This window comes from Lagenorhynchus albirostris, chromosome 17, assembly GCF_949774975.1.
Source record: "Lagenorhynchus albirostris chromosome 17, mLagAlb1.1, whole genome shotgun sequence".
Taxonomy (NCBI): domain Eukaryota; kingdom Metazoa; phylum Chordata; class Mammalia; order Artiodactyla; family Delphinidae; genus Lagenorhynchus; species Lagenorhynchus albirostris.
The window spans coordinates 53,990,806-54,003,478 of NC_083111.1; the positions used below are offsets into that span (position 1 = coordinate 53,990,806).

Below are 12,673 nucleotides of genomic sequence, written 5' to 3' on the forward strand. Positions count from 1 at the left end.
TTGTCATAAATTAATTGACCATATATATGGGTGGGTTTATTTCTGGGCTATTTTGTTTCAGTGATCTTTGTGTCTGTTTTTATGCCAATACCATACTGTTTTGATTATCACAGCTCTGTAATACAGTTTGAAATCAGGGAGCATGATGCCTCCACCATTGTTTTTCTTAAGAGACTGCTTTGGATTTTTATAGTCTTTTGTGGTTGCATATAAATTTCAGGTTTGTTCTATTTTTGTGAAAAATCCCATTAGAATTTTAACAGGGATTGCATTAGAGCTGTAGATAGCTTTGAGTAACATTTGCTCCCAATCCGTGAGCATGGGATGCCTTCGTATTTATTTTGTCTTCTTCAGTTTCTTTCACCTCCTTGACTAAATTTATTTGTAAGTATTTTGTTCTTTTTTAATGCAATTGTAAATGGGATTGCTTTATTTCTCTGATGGTTTGTTATTAGTGTATAGGAACTCAACAGATTTTTGTATATTGATTTTTTTATCTGCAACTTTACCTAATTCATTGGATCTAAGTTTTTTTGGTGGAGTCTTTAGTGTTTAATATATATAGTCATGTCATCTGTGAATAGTGAGTTTTACTTCTTCCTTTCCAACTTGGACACCTTTTGTTTCATCTAATTGCTATGGCTGGGACTTCCAATATTATGTTGAATAAAAGTGCCGAGAGTGGGCATCCTTGTCTTGTTCCTGACCTTAGAGGGAAAGATTTCACTTTTCATCATTGAGTATAATGTTAGCTGTAGGCTTGTCATATACGGCCTTTATTATGTTGCGGTATGTTCCCTCTATACTCACTTTGTTGAGACTTTTTATCATAAATGGATGTTGAAATTTGTCAAATGCTTTTTCTGTATCTAAATTAATGTGATGTATCACGTTCATTGATTAGCAAATATTCAATCATCCTTACATCCCTATAATAAATCCCACTTGATCATGGTGTGTAATCCTTTTGATATATTGTGAATTTGGTTTGCTAATATTTTATTGAGAATTTTAATATCTATGTTCATCAGGGATATTGGCCTGTAAGTTTCTTTACTTGTGGCATTCCTGGTATAGTTTTGGTATCAGGGTAATGCTGGCCACCTCAAATGAGTTTGGATGGGTTCCCTCTTCTGTATATTTGGAAGAGTTTGGGAAGAATTGGTATTAATTCTTTAAATGTTTGGTAGAATTCACCAGTCAAGCCATCTGGTCCTGGTCTTTTGTTTGTTGGGAGGTTTTTTATTACTCCTTACTAGTAATCAGTCTATTAAGATTTTCTGTTTCTGCATGATTCAGTCTTGATAGGTTATATTTTTCTAGGAATTTATCCATTTTCTGTGTTACAAAGTTGTTAGCATATAATTGTTCATAGTAGTCCCTTATGATACTTTTCTTTGGTTAATTTTTTGAACTTTATTATCCTCTTCCTGACCCTTCCCACTGGCAACTCTTTTGTTTGTTCTCATATGGGTTCCAGACCTGGTTAAATGTCTTTCTAATAGAGCAACTCCACCTACCCCCCACCTACTTCTTTACTCAAAGAGAAAATTCACCTGGAAACCACTAGAATATCTGTCTTTAACTTAACACTGTATTATCATTAGCCCTGAAAATATGTTATGGTACATAGCTGATGCTTACTAAACGTTGATATAATGAATATTGTTAAATGACTCCATATGAAAAACACAAAATACTATTTATTACTATCATAAATGTTTTATAAATTCCCATTTATAATTTATGATAAAAAATCAACAAAACACAAGGTACTACGTTCATAGCACTTGTATATATCTCTTTAGAACATTATTCAAACTGAGTTAAATATTTGTGGAATCCTTGAAACATTTCAAGAAAACATTACTTGGAATCACTGCTCTAGACCTGTTACTCTCTTAACATAGATCAATATGCAAAAATATTTAGGACTAGTTATCCTGATAGGTTTCAATTCAACATTAATCATGTTAAAAATCACATATACAAAGGAAAGAAATTACCATATGTAAATTTGCATATATATATTGTCATATGGTTAATTAAGCACCACATTAATCTGTATTTTTCTTAAATTCCCTAAGAGGGTATTTATGATCTCTGAGGTAAATTTTAAAGAAAATGTAAATGTACTATCACATAACAAAGGCTTTTAATAGTTCACTGTCAAAATAGTCTAGTTAAAAAGTTCTGCAAATATCACTGTTTTGTTTTTTGGTTCAGCCATACTTTTTTTTTTTTTTCTGTGTTCATGATCTCTTGATGCTTGATAGCTCTCTAGTCCCCTTTCCTAGTACTAACAGAGTTCCATTAGGACTCCACTGTCACTACCAGTTCTCAGGACTTTTCCCAACTTTTTATCTAGCGCCCCAATACTTCTCTCCAGGAAACCGCTTTCTGACATAGTGTTTAGAACATGCATGTAATCCCCATCTTTTTCCTCCTTTTCTGTCTCTCAAACTTATTTTTCCTTCTTTCACTAAAATTTAATTCAGCCAAACCCTTGTCTAGATAGGCAAGAGATATGTTAGGAACAAATGTTTCCTATCTTGTACTCTTTTCTTCATTTTCTGCCTCTTATATTAAAGTCTCAATTCCCCTATTATAATATAAAATTTAACATGAAGTATATATAAGAAGTATACAAAAATGGTATAAAAGTAAACAATTTTCCAGGTAAATGCACACCAAAAGAAATCCAAGGAAATAATATAAGAAGCTAAAATTCATGGCAAAACATATTTAATGTATAAACAAACAGGATTACTTTTTCTTAACTGTAGAAATGTAAGGAGAACTACCAGGATGAATTATAATTTGTATGGTAGACTGCTACATAAATGGCTCCCAGTGAATCATACCACCTGCTATCTGTATCCTTGTGTACTCCACTCTCACACTGACTCTAGAATTGCTTTGTTCAATGGAAGATGAGCAAATATGATGCAAGTGCAGGCTTGATAAACTCTTGTACATTAGGGCTTGCCCTCTTGTAATGTTTTTTTCTGTCATGGGAAGAAACACGGTCTAGCCTACTGGAGGAGGAAACGCCATGCAGACCAGAGACAGTCAAGTCAATGAACCATGAAAAATTATAAAACATCCTGTTTTAAGCCATTGAGTTTTGGAGTGGTTTGTTATATGGCAATGGATAAGAGCTACACTTCGTAGAACCTTATCATCTCTCTTTATTTATGTCTGTGGAAGACCAAATGGATAAAAGTTAAATAAAGTTATATTTAATATGAAAAAACACTTAAGGTCTCTCAGCAAACTTTAACAGTACTAGACCTGCTGTACCTGTTATATTTCTCCCTCTGCCCCAGCTATTCAGTCCATTTAAAAAGTATTTACAAGAATCAACACTTTAACCATTATCCTATACATTCTATAGGTAAAGAAGTAGAAACTGTATCGGTGAACAAAGAATACATGATAAATATTTTTATTTAAACATGAATTGTACATCTTTCATATAAAAGATGAGATTCTAGCCTGTTTTTAAAAAATTAATTATACTTGCTAATACTATCTTTACATTTTTTACAGAAGCTAATTTTCTCTAAATTTGCAGCTTCATTCCATAGCTTTTATAGACTCATAATCTCGAATATATTTCCAATATCCTTTAAAAAATAAATTCATACAAGATAATTTTAACACAATAAAAACTTAACAGATTACAGCACAACTGCCCAGCCTTCCAGCTACCACTGAATACTTTTCCAGTACAGAGAAGCCAACATGTTGGAGTAATTAATTCTCTGTATTTACCTTTATTAAAAAGAGGTTTTTGGTAGTGAGAACAAATAATCTCTCATTTGTTGCTTGAAAGCCTAAAATAGGATCACTGGTTTCTAGGCTTGCTACTTGCTGCTTAGCAACCTGCCCTACTTGCCTGCCTTCCTTCCTATTGTAAAGTACAGTGGACATGGGAGTGGGCTGACGATAGATGAAAACTCGTCGAAGGCACTCGCAAAGGGCTGCGTAAGAGTAATTTGGAGCACAGGCAAAAAATTTTTTGTCTCTCTTTGATGCTTGGACGTAGCCTGCCAAGAAATATGAGACAAAAAAAAGAGAAAAACTATATATTAAACAGAAGGGGAAAAACAGTGACTTAACATTTAATAGTTCATAAATCTTATTATAAATTGAAAGGATTAAATAAAAATATATATCATAGATACTCAACAGTGGTTAAATTCTGAGCCATTAATGACTAGCCACAATCAGTCTCTCCCAAATGGTGCAAAATTAAAGCATTAATTCCTAAGGAACAAAATAGTGTTTCATCCCTTCAAAAAAAAGCACAATATAGTTCCTATATAATTTCCATGAATAATTAAAACATTAAAAATCTAACACACTAAAAACATGCCAAAATATCTTTAAATAATAGAGTACATCAATCAGAGATGTGGCATTACAGCATCTTCTTATCAAATAAATGGGAAAATGTTTATAGGATGTATTATAAAGTTATTTTAGGAGTGTGTTATAATGCAGACCCCATCCCCAAAGGTACTAATATGCACAGTGCATTCCCATTATTTCTGTAATGTTAGTGGTATTTTTATACACAAATACCAACACTGTAACAGGATTTGTACTTCACCTCTCAGAAGAAGCAGAGCCTTGAGACCACTACAAATTCAAAGAAAATTCAAGTATCTATTTTAAAAAATTCCATTGGGATATCCCTTGAAAACTAATTAAACTTTGAAATAATCTTTTTAAAAATTATCTTTATAGTCTAAAAGAGCATTTATGTTCTGAAATAAAAACTAGAATCTTCAGATTGGGACATGATTACTGAACATTATAACATGTGAGAGAGGAAATATAACACTAATGTAAATTGAGACCTCATCAAACAATGAATGAGCAAAGGAACCACTGAGCACAGGCAGATCAATGCTGGTTTTTTAATACTAAGCCAGGGCTTGAGGAGGAAAAATTAGAAAGGACACAGACACCTATTTGAGAGCCTGGATTTAGCTCTCCAGGCTAATCTTGACGAAATAATGTATATAACATCTCAAGACTACACATCTAATGTAATGTTGATTTAACTTAAACTCAAGCATAATAGAATTCCATTATACTAGGGGATTTAGGGATACAAAAGGAATATCTGAAAATTAAGATAAAGCTTTCCCTCTTACTGAAAAAAATAGAATAAAAAATCAGGAATTTTAGTAGAACTAGAAATTATGTGGCTAAATTATTCAATCAAACTTTATTTCAGGTCACAAAAATCCATTTGGAGTCTGAATTACCAGTTTAACAGCCCATATTATTAACTATAAGGGATAATTGAAAAAAATCTCCTCTACAATTAGGGTTGTACATATACAGCAATCACAATGCATAATTTTACTTCCTGCTGGCAGTTTAAAATAACCTTTCAATAAAGCAATAGCTGTGGTCAATTCATATAAAAAATTTCTCCCACACAATACTAATGTATTATTTTATCATTAAATCAATTATTGCGTAAGTCTACAATTATGTAGCTCAAAATGTTTCAAGCTCTAGTTTTAAAACCAGTATTTTCCCTTTTATCCTACAGAATAAATTTCATTTCTGCTTATCATCATCTTCCCTAAGTGTTTTCATTATAATGGCTGTTTTTCACATAAGTTCCATGAAAGATGTCTCATAATGTGCTTTACCTTAGAGCAATTCCATGATTACCGAAGACTACTCTGAAGAAACCTGAATACAAGTTCCATGTAGGGTACTGTCAAGCCCCTTGTTCATATTCTGATATTGTATAGCTTAGTTGGAATAAGCAAATAACTGATTAGAATGATTCATGCAGTTAGATAACCACTTTGATTTCTATTCTGTGATCTTCTGCACAAGCATAAAAACAAATTAGTCCTACTGTTCCAAAAGTACTAACATTCATCAACTATGTGCAAGCAACCAAATTATAGCACAAATCAATCCAAGCATACTTAGGACAGCTCAAATTTAAACAAACCCAAAAACTTAAAAAGAACTGACTAATTTTCAATATAAAGGAAAAAGTTGTCAAAGAGCTTGCTTATACCTAAAGCATTGAAAGTTGCGATATGCTCCCACATATCGTCTTGGTTGCCAGAGTGTGGCTGCCAGAGAAGGGCATCAACATCATGGCGCAGACAGAAGCAGGGCATTTCTTTAGGATCCACTATGACAGAGAAAAGGTACTGGTTGCTTCCAAGATTCACCTGAAATAAAAAGTGACAAAAAATCATTTACTCAACAACAAATTAATAATAATACGGATGACAGCTGACACACAGAACTACATGTCAACAACTGTTCTAAACTTTTTACACACCTAAAACTGATTAATAAATCTTCATAATGCTCCTGGGAGAAATGTGCTATTGTTAGGTCTGTCTTAAAGCTGAGGAAAGTGACGCACAAAGGATTTAAGTAACTTGCCCATGGTCAGCCTGGTAGTAAGTTGTGCCGCTGAGATTTGAATCTGGAGTCTATGTTCTTAACCACTACACTATAGTATTTGTCAACTGTTCGTAACTCGTTTACAACATGCTATAAAGCACCAATTTTATAGGCAGAATATTTTTTAAACCACAGAATACAAATATGAAGTTTACAAATGCTAACTTGTAATAATAACTACCAAGAACGACGATAGCTACTATGATTTATGAGCACAATCTATGTGCCAGACACGTTATAAATATTAACATCAATAACCCACAAGGCTATTATTTTCATAGATGGAAGAATATACTTGAGAGAGCTTGAGTAACTTATTCTAGGCTACACAGAAAAATCACAATGCTAGGATTCAAACGCAGATCTGTTTACAAATTATTGACTTTGTATTGTCTATTTACAATAAAATGTCAAGAATGTTCATTATGTTAATAATTTTATTGCAATATTGATGGCTAAAGGAACTCATTTTACTACAGACTCATTAGGTTGAGGCTCATAACTGGATTCCATCTATAGGAATACTTTTTTTTAATGGAAAGAGGTTGCAGTGACATTCTTCATTACAAATGCTGTTTATCAGAGTTAAAAATGCCTAAAAACCAACAAAAATCATATCAAATATAGAAAACATAAAGTATGCATAGCACTTAATAAACAATGAATTGCTTCCATGAGTTTTAGAGCAGACTGGAGAATAAAATGTTGAGTTGAAATTAAAGGTGGAGACCTGACCTGTGTTCAATAGGGAAAGCTGTGAAGTGGCTCTCCCACACAGGCTACTGGTCACAGGAGCATCCAGAGACAGAGCAACCTAATCTGTGTTGCTGCAGCAATGCCAAGGGATAGGGCTTTTGGGTGGGGCCGGTACTTGTTCTCTGCAGAAGGGGAAGAGGCTGGCACACAGTGCTCACAGACTATTTCTTCTCTCCCTTTGCTCCTGATAAACACTGGCTAAGTGAGGTTTATTTTCAAAATCACTGCCAACTGACTGGCCTTTTATATTACATTTTACAGTAAGTTTTATTGTCAAATTCAGTTTTTCTGTAGTTTCAACTGGGTTCTCATTACTTTCAGTTTTATACTTTCCATTAATGCATGTTTCAGCAAACAGTTTGTGGATCTGCCCCTCAGAAAGTGGACACATTATTCCTCAAATGAGATTGGGATGCTTTAAATATACTCAGAACTAATTATCTGTAAGTTTTACAAATTATAATACACTAGTCTGATGGAACTAACTGCAAATATAATTTACTGTGAGATAAAACACTCCCTTTAAATGAGATAATTTTTTCTTTATGTAGTAAGAGACTGTGTGATATTCATTTAATAAATTCTAGCCTTCCTATTCTTCACTTTAAAATCAAGTATTCCATACAGATAAATAAAAAAGATCACACCACTTAAGATGTATGATACTTATTAGGTTGGTCAGCAGCCATGTTAGGAAAATTTATAATTCCATTCAAAGGTTGCAAGCTAAGAGTAGACAAAGGAACTGCAGATAAACACTGCTTTTAAGATAACACCTAAAAATGGTTTCATCTTTCTCATGGTAGTTACTGAAACCTCTTGATAATTCTTTATACCTTTTACTACTTTTTCTTGCCTCACTGCACTAGCTAGGAGCTCCAGCATGATGCTGACTAGGAGTAATGAGGGCAAACACCCTTGCCTATCTTTTGCACAGGCTCCGGATGCGCAGGCTCAGCGGCCACGGCGCACGGGCCCAGCCGCTCCGCGGCATGTGGGATCCTCCCAGACCGGGCACGAACCCATGTCCCCTGCCATTGGCAGGCGGACTCCCAACCACTGCGCCACCAGGGAAGCCCACCTGTTACCAATCTTAGGGGAAAGCATTCTAGTATTTTTACCATGAAATACGATGTTAACACTAGGTTTTTCAAGGAGGCAGTCACCTTCAACTCCTAGTTTGCTAAGCACTTTTATCATAAACAGATACTAAGTTTTGTCAGTTCTTTTTCTGCATCTACTAGAATGGTCAAATATTTTTCTTCTTTAGTCTGATGATACACTGAATTATGTTGATTGATACTTGAATGTTGATGAATCAGCCTTGAATTCCCTGGGTAAACACTACTTGGTCATGATGTATTATCCTTTTTACTTACTGCTGGATTTCATTTACTAATATTTTACTGAGGACTTTTGATCTATATTCATGAGGGATACTGGTGTGGTTTTTAATTTTTTTCCTGTTTTCCTTTCTGTCATGTCTTTGCTATCAGGGTAATGCTGGCCTTATAAAACAAGGTGGGAGGTATTCCTTCCTCTTCTATTTTCTGGAAGTATAGAATTGGTATTGTTTGTTCATTTGGTAGAGCACACCAGTGAAGCATCCTAGGTCTGGAGATTTGTCAGAAGGTTCCTAACAATAAATTCAGTCTCTTTAACAGATATAAGACTATTAAGGTTATCTGTTTCTTTTTCAGTGAACTGTGGTAATGCTTGTCTTTCAAGGAATTAGCTTCACTTAAATTGTCAAATATATGAAAATAGAGTTGTTTATAACATCCCATTATTACACTTTACTGTCTTTTGGACTTGTCCTGACATGTCCATTTTTATTTCTGATATGGTAATTTGTGTTCTTTTTCCTTGGTTACTCTGCCTAGAGACTTACCAATTTTGATCTTTTCATTGGTTTCATTATTTTCAGTTTCACTCATTTCTGCTCTTTGAAAGTTTCCTTCCTCCTACTTGCTTTAGACTTGGTTTGCTGTTCTTTTCCTGGTTTAAGATGGAAGCTTAAATTATAAAATTGAGACACTTTTTCTATTGTAATATAACATGTAATGCCATAAATTTCCTTCTAAGCACTGCTTTAGCTGCATCCCATATGTGCTGTTTCATTTTCGTTCGATTCAAAATATTTCCTACTTCCTTTGTGAGTTCCACTATGACTCGTAGGTTATTCAGAAATGTATTTAATTTCCAAATACTTGTGGATTTTCCAGATTTTTCTATTATTAATTTCTAATTTAATTCTGTTATGGCCAGAGAACATTCTGTTCATGATTCTTATTCTTTTGAATTTATTGACATTTATTTTATGGCCCAGAATATGGTCTGTTTTGGCAAATGTTCCATGTCCCTTCTGGGATTCCAACTAGATGTATAGTAGACCATCTGATATTGCCCCACAGCTCTTGGATGCTCTGTTTTTTTGTTTGTTTTTAATCCCACCCCACTTCCACCCTCTTAGGTTAGTAAAAATTAGCAGAACTGAAATCAGTCTTCAAGGTTACTGATTTTTTTTTCCCCTCAGATGTACTGAGTATACTGATGAGTTTGTTGAAGGCATTCTTATCTTGTTGCTGTGGGTTTTTTTTTTTAAACTTCAAGCATTTTTAATCGACTCTTTTACAGTTTCTCTCTGCTAAAATTCTGTATTAATTTATTCACCTTTTCTACTAGAGGCTTTAACATATTAACCACAGTTATTTTAAATCCTTTGTCTGGCAGTTCCAAAATAGGGGTCATCTCTGAGTCTGGTTTGTTTCCCCTTGTTTCTTGACAGCAGGATATTTTTTACTTCTTTTTGTGTGTTTTACTTCTTTTTGTGTGTCTTGTAACCTTTGACTGAATACTGGATGTAAAAAACTGTAGAGACTGAGGTAAGCAGTATTTATGCCTGGTGATGGACACATTTCTTCTGCTAGGCCATTCGTGTGGGTGGTCATGACAGAGGGAGGTTGAGAAAGGGCTGATCTGAGCTTGAATTCTGTTGTTGCTATGGTTACCTTCAGTGCATCACCAACTTCAAATTCCTTCAGTGTACTATGCACTCTGGTGGGGACTGAGATGCTGGAGGATTTTCCCCAACTGCACTGTTCCACCCCTAACTTTAGGCCTTCACCATACATCCGCATTTCAGAGTCTCTCTATGCTCTTACTCCTTCCCTAGTGGTAGATTATTATTGCCTGTTACTTGGTGCTTCTCAGCCTTGATGATGGTGGATGGAAGGATATAGGCAGAGGGTTCTCTTGGTTCAGCTTCAGTAGTGGGCCTTGTGTCCTTGGGTTTGGGCCTTTTTAGTGATACTGCCTCATCTCCAGTGGTAGGAGAATTCTGATAATCTACCCTTGATTTCCTGCCCCTGCCCCAGGCATAGCAGTGGTGTTTTAAAGTTATTTTTATTTTCCCCCGGCTGCCGTGGGTCTTCTTCTGAGCCCTTAGGATAAGATCTAATGCTGTTCCCTCAGCAGTTTAAGGCTTTTGCTACTTAAGGAAAATAAACCAGGCAGGACTTCATTCTTCTTTCACGGCAGAAGATACTTCCCTCCTCCAATGCTGCATCACCAGGGTGGCTTTCCCCCTGTCCGGCTCCTCCCCTGCTCCCCGTCTTCCGCATCAGGCCCTGGTCAAGGTCCATAAAGAGGATCTGTAAATCCCATGGGTTCTATACTTTCTTGTTAGCCCCCACTAGGCTTTTAGCAGTTTGTTGGATTTTCCTTACCCACTTATATGGCAATCCTTTCTTCTTCCTATGTTCAGATGAACCAGCTCTCCTATCCAGTCTCTCCTTGGTGGTACCTGTTTTTCCCTTGGATTTCAAGCTAGTTGATTGCACTGTAACCTCAGATCGCTGAAAATTTTTTTTTAAGTAATGATTCTACAGATTATCCAGGCTTCTCTTGTTGTTACACTGGGAGTGACACTCTTTCCAGCTTTCCAGACCCTAGACTGAACTGGAAGTCCCCTGCTCACTGTTTACAAACTTGCCTAAAAAGCAAGCCACTTATAATGAGCAGACTGGTGATAGTTCAGTATCCACAAGAGCTTCCATATACCCAAGTAGGCAAACTGTAGGATCCCACGCCCTGGCTTCTACCAGAGTAGATAACTAACTTAAAGGCAAACATCTTTTATCCATTGATTTATGAAATGGTTAGACTGAAGTGTTTTCTTGAACAGGTGCTTCCCATAGGGGATGGTGGCTGGCCAAAAACAGTAAATCCTCTTCTTAAATGCCAAAAATGAACAATAAACACAAACATACAGCCAATAAGAAAGAGAGGCAAAAGACATACCCAGAGAGACTACAGAAAGCAGAAATCATGAGGTAGGAAGTGAATCACAGAGGTATGAGCAGCAGAAGCAAGTAAAGAAGATGGTGATGTGATGATAATGGCGCAGCACTACAGTAGACAGCAAGGGACACTTGACTGATTCTCAGGAGACAAGGAGATTACCTTGTCATCAGAACTATGTGCTATTTTCTAAACAATGTTTCCCTTCTCTTTTAGGTCGAACTTGCAAATGCATTTGTTTACAGAATGACCTTCTATTTCTCTATGAGATCTAAAGAGATTGTTTCCACTATTCCTTATAGTCTCCACATATGTTCACACTAAATATCTGTGACTTGAGGTAATGAGAGGTCTTCTCTGCTCTTTGCAACCTTTGAAAGTCCAGATGAAAGGATTTTGTCCAAAAAAGAAAATCAGAATTAAGGTTACAAACTGAAGCAAACTAGTTTTGCTAATAAGTTAACTGAATGAAAATAAAGTGCAAAAATTAAAAAGTACAATTCAAATTAAGTGCACTTTTTGTATGATGCTATAGAAACAAAAAAACTCAATATAAGGCAAAGAAAATGTTTGAAGAACAACAAAGACATATCATCATTAATTTGAAGCAGACAAAACAGGGAAATAAGATGTTATTCATTATCTGGCAATTACCTGTAAGAATCAACCTGTGAGAATCAAGAACAAGATGTTCAATTCAAAGTCTTAAAATAGAAAAATCTGCAACCTAGAATACTCTACCCAGCAACATTATCATTTAGAATAGGGGAGATAAAGAATTTCTCAGTCAAGCAAAAACCAAAAGACTAAAGCAATACTAAACCTATCCTAAAAGAAATAGTGAAAGGTCTTCTCTAAATAGAATGGAAGCAAGAAGATATAGGAAAGAGAAGCTCACAATTGGAAACTAAATCACTTAAATAAGCCAGTATACAGATCAAAAAGAAAAAAAAAAGCTATTTGTGAAAGTGATGATAAACACAAGGGACAGCAAAAGGATAAACATAAAGATGTAAAAGAGGACATCAGAATCATAAAATGTGGGGGAGAGTAAGAAAATGTAGATTGTTTTTTTTTTTAGAATGTGTTTGAGCCTATATGACTATCAGTCTAAAGCAAGCAGCTATTGGAAGGTGTTAACATACTGGAAAAA

At 35.1% G+C, this 12,673-nt stretch overlaps 1 protein-coding gene across 2 annotated transcripts in view; it reads right to left on the reverse strand.

The window, feature by feature from the left end:
- Positions 1–2,728: 2,728 nt before the first annotated feature.
- NUDCD1 (NudC domain containing 1) overlaps positions 2,729–12,673 on the reverse strand; it is an 87,680-nt gene continuing 77,735 nt past the window's right edge. For both annotated transcript variants that reach the window (XM_060128137.1, XM_060128136.1), the window contains 2 exons: positions 6,062–6,221; positions 2,729–4,052 (listed from right to left, as the gene is read on the reverse strand). In XM_060128137.1, the coding sequence (XP_059984120.1) occupies positions 3,760–4,052; positions 6,062–6,221 (453 nt within the window). In that variant the 3' untranslated portion in view covers positions 2,729–3,759. The remainder of the gene's footprint in view (positions 4,053–6,061; positions 6,222–12,673) is intronic.